General features: G+C 40.3%; 1 protein-coding gene across 1 annotated transcript in view; it reads right to left on the reverse strand.

The window, feature by feature from the left end:
* LOC137967695 (large ribosomal subunit protein mL45-like) overlaps window positions 1–7,500 on the reverse strand; it is a 14,757-nt gene that overhangs the window by 5,174 nt on the left and 2,083 nt on the right. Inside the window, exons 2-4 of the mRNA XM_068814232.1 lie at window positions 3,459–3,678; window positions 2,753–2,808; window positions 976–1,028 (exon numbers count right to left, since the gene is read on the reverse strand). Coding sequence (XP_068670333.1) covers window positions 976–1,028; window positions 2,753–2,808; window positions 3,459–3,678 — 329 coding nt within the window. The remainder of the gene's footprint in view (window positions 1–975; window positions 1,029–2,752; window positions 2,809–3,458; window positions 3,679–7,500) is intronic.

Consider the following 7,500-nt stretch of genomic DNA (forward strand, 5'->3'; position numbering starts at 1 on the left):
TATTGTGTTGTACATGTAGTCTAGCCCACTAATTAAGGAAATCTTGTCACTGGAGCTTGCTTTGTTGTGATACCCTCAGCATGCAACACAAATAAATTGAACGAACTGGTCGGCAAGAATAATTGGAAGATAGTACCACTAATTTCAACTCCCGTGACATCCTCGGAGACCCGGGGGCAGTTAGTGGGGGCGGGAAAAAGTCCAATTGGGCGAGGAAAAAAAATCGGGCGAAGAAAAGTCAAGAACGAGATTCTCCGAGGATGCTCCTGTGAAGGAGAACTTGAATTTTTCTGAATAACCACCCTCCCCTATAAAAAAAAATATCACCTCTTCATTTCCTGTACCAAGGTCAAGATTAATTATAAATTTGTCATCTACTTCACAACAACATATACACAAGAATGCATTAACTCGAGACGAGAGGCCGGCAAAAGTTGAAGGCAAACCAAAGGCTTCTTTTTGTTTACCTCCTCCCGTAACTTATGGCATCTACCACAACTCATGGTACTCCAATCCCCCCAGTCCCCCCAGTAATACTGGTAATACTGTTACCCCCAGTAATACTGGTACTCATTCTGCCCACCACAAATTAATGGAAGCTGAGAGAACTTTGGAGCACATGAGCTGGGATTCGAACCCAGAGCCTTGAGATGCAGTCTGCGAGCGATATCCACTCACTATGCCCATTACCTCAACAGTAATATAATTTTAATCCTGGTAGTATAAGTGGAAAATAATATTGTCACCAGCACCAAGTTAAATGGCCTACCGTACAATGTAGCTCCCACAAGTTTCCTAATAGCTCAGTGACCAGTAAAGAACCCAAACTACCGGTAGTATCAAATCAGAGGGTTGTTGGTTTGACGCCTGTAAAGGACTTTTTCGACCAACCCAATGTCAGAATTGATAATAAATCACCTCTTCAACCCACCAGACGTTATTAATCTCAGTGATGTACTGTAATACTCCCTCTACCTGTAGATAGTCCACAAGCCATTTTTAAAAGCATTCCATCTTTCCTTAAGACCCTACAAAAATTAAAGAAGCATATTAATCAAAAGTGAGGCCTAACAATGCTGTATGTGACAGAGCAGTCTCCTAGCACATCCAGCAGACTGTCTAGGGACTGTAATTTTATTAACCCATCATATGATACTCGAGGACAACATGCACCTTTAAAATAAAAGAGATTTCTTTCCATGATTTAGTTTCTAAAAGAGCTACAATAGCCAGAATCTCCACCTTTTTGGGAGTTGGTAAGGGAAGTTACAAACTAAGGCTTACACATCCAGGCAGTGAACCTGTCATGGTTTTATCATTATAAAGCAACCATTACGGAGCATTTTGTTACTGTTAGATGAGATGCAAGTCACAGTGCATCTGACCATCACCAGTAGGTTGGTTCAAGTGGTCAAGTCTAAGACCACCAAGTAGGATGTACAACCCTGAGAAGACCAACAACCAGGTTCTCACCAACATGACAACAACAACAACAACCTTATTTTGTTATTTAAAATCTGACAAAGCTGTATGCGTCACGCTCGCGTGAATTTGTCACAGAATGTAATAGCCAATCAGGAATGCCCATTTTGGGAAATAAACCAATCATATTGCGAGAAAGTTATAGACAATGCCTGCTCTTTCTTCGTGTCATGATTTTGGTCACCCTCTGAAATAAAAACTGTCTTTGGCATTGAATATTGTCAGTGGTAAAAAACTGTGACTGCCCCTTGTGAGTCCACAACATTTTGACCACTGTGATGATGAATATCGTGGTTGATAAGAGTACAGACAACACTGAATCACTTTCGATTTGTTAATTTTCCATTCTGTATAATGTCTTTGATGCAGACAGCATCTGTCTTCCCAAAATGCTACTGCATTCATCCTGTGCAGGCATGCTCACGCTGACTGATCCCTTCTTTTTTTTTTTACTGATTTGTGGCCTGGTTTGAGGGGTCAAGTCTTAGCTTAAGGTTGGGCTGGGTAGTTTGGCCTTTTAGGGAACCTACATGTATGTCATATTGTCTCTCCACCTGCCTTTCTGTAAATTTGCAGATAAATTAATTACCTATTACCGGTAATAATTAAATGAAAATATTAAATTACAACTATAATAAAGCCAGATTCTTTCAAACCTAAGACTAAAACCTTGACAATGACAACATGAAGTTGTCTAAATGTGATCATCAATAATTATTTTGCTTTTGAAATTAAATGTTCAGGAGCAAACTTTTAAAAATGTATGTGCCCTCAAGATGCCTAGAGCTTGTTGATACATATGAGTTATTCACTATTCACCAAGCGTGAGGTCAAGATGGCTGGATATTGACCAAGTTCTTTTTTTTGCGTGTTTATGGTCCAGGTCCATAAACATGAAATAAAAGAAGGAGACCAATATCCAGCCATCTTGACGTGGTCAATAAAGCATTTCTTATATGGTATAAAGCACCAAAAAATGATCTTTGATCTTGTGGGACCAAACAAGAAATCCCGAGCAGGCAAGATATATGTAGCTCCATCTTGCCCACTCAGGTAGCCAATCCCAACCCAGGATTTGGTATATCTTGCCCACTCAAGGAACTTGCCATATGATAAAGCCGGTGACTCTACTCAAACCAGCCACCAACAACTTCAAGTTTTACTCAAACCCCTGTACAATATTAGACTGGTGCACAGGTACAGTGTAGCTACAACTATAAGTGGGCCTGTGTACAGAGTTTGATTAACTGAGAATCATATTCCTCCTTACCGCTGGAGTGAAAAAGAAAAATCTTCTAATTGGCAGGTAGTCACTGAATATCATTCCTAAAATAATAGTCAACAAAAAACGTTTGGTTAATTTTTTCAAACAATGTTGATTGATCTATCAATCAGTCAGAATCGTGAACAGAATCAACTTAATGACAATACTCACGTAAGGTAGTAAAATAAACACAACAAAAAAGAGATGAAAATGCATAAAAAATTTGTTCTCAACAGTCAGCCAGTCATACACTAGCCAAAAAGAAGATCTACATGTCAGTCTTTACTAAGCCAAAATATACATCAGTGAATCAATTACACACAACCACCAACCATTGACCATGCTAATACAAGGTTTTTCCCTCGGTACACTCCTTTTTGTGTTTACTATGATCGATTGATTCCAGCTAAGTAAGAAAATTAATGTCCTCAATTGGGTTAACAATGGGTGTCTCTTGTTCATCTACCACGGTACGTATTCATGATGATGATTATAGTTATTGTAACTTGAGTAGAAATAAAACACAAACAGCAATGGCAAACAATTGCAATTTAACAAAAGAAACCATTGAAAGTTTTAAAACTTACTAGGGTTTGCTTATTATTGTCAGTATAATTATACATGTACATGTTATTTCATAAATTGTTATTTTCTTTAGTTATTACCAGGTATCAATAAGGTATGCAAGCATAATTTGCTACTACGTAGTTACCTGGACTGTCAATAAACATGGGTCTATCCAGTTGATTATCCTTGGTTATTTTTGCCATTCCAGGCCATGCCTTTTTCAGAGCTTCCCTTTCCTTAGTCATTGGATTGTTCCTTCTTGGAAAAGGTGATGCTTTGCTCATTTTTGATCTTGTTTGCATCAGAAAAATGGATGTAACCATGCACTCATTCCCCGCTCTGAGTATGGCTGGAAGAATGCATGCCTGCACATTGAATGAAACATTAATAATTAAAATATCACAAAATCATGATGGAAATAATTAGCATTTTAGACTTGTAAGTAAAATAAAAGTCAATGGTTTTTGTACACTCTTCTGGATTTTTCAGAATGCAATAACATTATTATCACAGTCGAACCTGTACCTGCCTATATATATATACATATACAATTTGAGCACTCTACTAGGATGAGTCATTGCCGCTAGCAATTGCGCATGCTCGCTAGCTCGCTAGTTTGAGCACTCTGGCATGGCTTAGATGTACCACATGTGTGGGACATTTGGGGTGGCTTTATAAGCTTAACCTCCATCCTAGACATCAGCAATGCACTGATGAGGCCCAGAAGCCCGGAGCAATACTGTCTGCAGTTATATATATATAGTAGTAGTAGTGGTAGTGGTAGTAGTAGTAGTAGTAGTAGTAGTAGTAGTAGTAGTAGTAGTAGTAGTAGTAGTAGGCATCCGTCAGTCTCGGGAGACTATGGAGATTGCGCCTGTTAAGGGTCAGTCTGTGGTGGAGCTGCAGCGCCGGCTGTGGCTGTAGAGCCCGATCCTGGAGCGGCAGATCCTGCTACAGTTGGTGCAGGTGAAGACGTTGTCGTCTGAGGGTGCTGGCTCCACTCTCTGGCATCTGTGTGCTCGCCTTTCCTCCCACTGCTATTCACGCTTCAGCTCAGCTGTCTTGATGGCCGACCTGGTGAAGGATTGCCATTTGCTGCAGTCTGCTGCCAGCGCTTTAAGTCCTGCTGGAGCAATGCCACCCACCTTGAGGTCGCACTTGCACATGTCTTTGCAGCAGACCCGTTGGTCTGGAGCCAGTGGCAAGCTCACCATACAGAATGTCCTTGGGGAGTCTGCCATCTTTCATGCAGGTGACATGGCCTAGCCAGCGCAACCGTCTCTTGGTGAGCAGGGCAAACCTGCTGAGAGTTCCTGCCTTCTCCAAAACATCTTTGTTGGGGACATGATCCTGCCATGAGATGCCAAGGATCTGTCTAAGGCAGCGTTGGTGGAAGGTGTTCAATCTACGTTCTTGTCGGGCATATAGAGTCCAGCTCTCACTCCCATAAAACAGTGCACTCAACAGACAGGCTTGATACACTTGTGTCTTTGTCTTGATGGTTAGCATGGGGTTCTTCCACACTCTCTTTGACAGACGGGCCATTGCTGCTGATGCCTTGCCGATCCTGGAGTTCAGCTCGGAGTCCAGGCTGAGGCTGCTGAAGATGGTGGAGCCGAGATATTAGTGAAATCTTCCACCGCGACGTGTGCAGTCGCCAATGGAGATGGAGGGGACCCAGCTGACGTCTTGGGCCAGGATTTTTGTCTTTTTGATGCTGATCATCAGGCCAAACTCAGTGCAGGCCTGGGCAAAACAGCTAATGAGTTCTTGGAGGGCAGCCTCGGTGTGTGCTGTCAGGGCGGCATCATGAGCAAATAGCAACTCTCATATGAGAACTTTCCGCACTTTAGTCTTTGCATGGAGGCGTGCAAGGTTGAACAGGCTGCCATCGCTTCTGGTGTGGAGGTACACGCCCTCTTCCGATTGGCTGAAGGCGTAGCACAGCAGCAGAGAGAACAAGATGCCGAAAAGTGTTGGGGCGAGGACACAGCCCTGTTTATACATATACAGCTATTTTGAGAAACGGTGTTGGAAAAAGTGCACGCGACAATCCTGAAAGGTATTGTGGGTGATTTTAAGTGCACTGTTTTTCAAAGAAATTTAAAAGAATCGTACGGGAGGCCACTGATATATGTTTGCGAGTGCTGAAGGAAAGTAACAAAAGTAGGTTCAACAGCTACAGTCGTTAGCAACAGTGTATTGATCATATCCCATATTACCTTTCGGGATTGTCGTGTGCACTTTATTCTTGACAAACTTTCTCGAAATAGCTGTATATATATATTATACATCAGCCACCCTCAGGACTTGGTAGCCTCTGCAGGTACCAGAGCAGAAATTATGTAAAACAAAAGAAACAAAGACAGAAAACAAGAAACAAAACAACTCCAAATAAAGACTAATCCCAAGTGACCAAAAACACAAAGCTCTCCGGTACCTGCAGAAAGACCCAGGACTTGAGGAACTGGCCGCTTAATACAAGAACACTAAAAATATTCACTGGGCATGGTCTAATTTCAATTTAATGGCGTATCATCCAAACACAATTCATGCAAGGAAACAGAAATGACAATCAACACTCTTCCGAGCGACTGATGCTTTAAACAAAGCTGTAACTTTACGGCATAACATACGTAACATTGTGTAAAAGTACTGTGCAACAACCATCGACCAATACCACAATTGTTACGTTCAATGTGCAGTTATAACAGAAATGTTGCTAATTAATAGTAACACAATAGACAATAATACTGTTCAAGTTAAAGTAATAGAGTAAGAATTACCACAACTTACAGTGTATAAAAGTCGGACACGTACGACTGGCAATTCAGCATTTGAAACTTTTGTTTGTAGAGCAAGTCGTTAACTGTCGACATTGCTTTATAGTCACAATGGATCGTATTTTAAACACAACGAAATACATGTGGCTTAGTTTCAGTTCAATGTGGCCACTTAATACAGGTAAAAATAACAAAGAAAGACAAACACAGGACTGCTACAGGGTGGCTGTGGCTGCTTATAATTATACAAGTAAGAAATACAGTGTTTGTAAGAATGAAAATTTGGGACTTTGAAAACTGGCCGCTTAATAGGGAGCGGCCACTTAAATACAGGGCAGTAATATACACGTTTGACTGTATCATTTTTCAAAGGATATCTGGTAAACATAAACTCAAATCAAATCACATGCACACCCTTTGAATTACATTATTTAACCACTTCATGCAGCCTGAAGCAGCTTGACTGCACTAACTGCTGTCTCTAAGTTATTGTCTCATTACACCAATAATCAAATCTAGAGAAGACCACAATTATCAGATAACTCTTTCTTTATTCTGTGTGAGTTGCACTTATTGTCACATGAGTGATGTGAAATTATTGGACAAAACCCCAGTGAAATTATTCCCTAATTTCACTAGTCACCATTTGACTAGCCATGCTAATCTTTACAACGTGTCAAGTCTAATGTTTCAGCTTCTTACACTGAAGGACCGTAATTCCTTACACCTGTCCCTAATGCATTGGTTTTGCAATCAATCAAAGTCTCTAGTATAGATTTTTATTTCAGAATTTCAGAATTCAGGGCCACATCTAGAAATCCTACTGACGATTGAGCCGAAGTTATGTTTGAATAGAAGTCTGTATCATACATGTTTACACAGATATTGATGAGTTACATGAGTAATATAAATAAAGGACTACTATTTGTTAGCATAAAACTGTGTTCAAGTTGTTGTGTTTAAGTGATCTTGAATTATTGTTTTCTCAACACTTTTGATACGTCCCAATTCGATTCAATTATATATTAAGATCATTTTGGTCTGCTATTATTTTTCTTAGCACTGTGCATGCAAGGATTACTTTAACATGTGCAAGCATGGCCCTGCAAAAATAGAACTGTTCCAACAAACATGAAAATACCAGTAGAAAGAAAAAGAAAACTTTGAAAACAAGTCGACTGGGTTTTTTTGCAAAAAAAAAAAGAGCAAATCACAGCAGCTTCACTTTGTGGGCAATCTGAACCACCATTTTACTGAATGACACTGAAAGTACAGTTTCCTTCACTGACATAATCAAAGTTATGAATCCACAAATGATTTTCCTGTACATCAGAAACAAGCACTATGATTTTTGCACAAAGAGTGATGGCTTATGATTCCTCAGATGATGCTAAGTAGCTTCAG

This window comes from Montipora foliosa, chromosome 8 (assembly GCF_036669935.1).
Source record: "Montipora foliosa isolate CH-2021 chromosome 8, ASM3666993v2, whole genome shotgun sequence".
NCBI lineage: Eukaryota > Metazoa > Cnidaria > Anthozoa > Scleractinia > Acroporidae > Montipora > Montipora foliosa.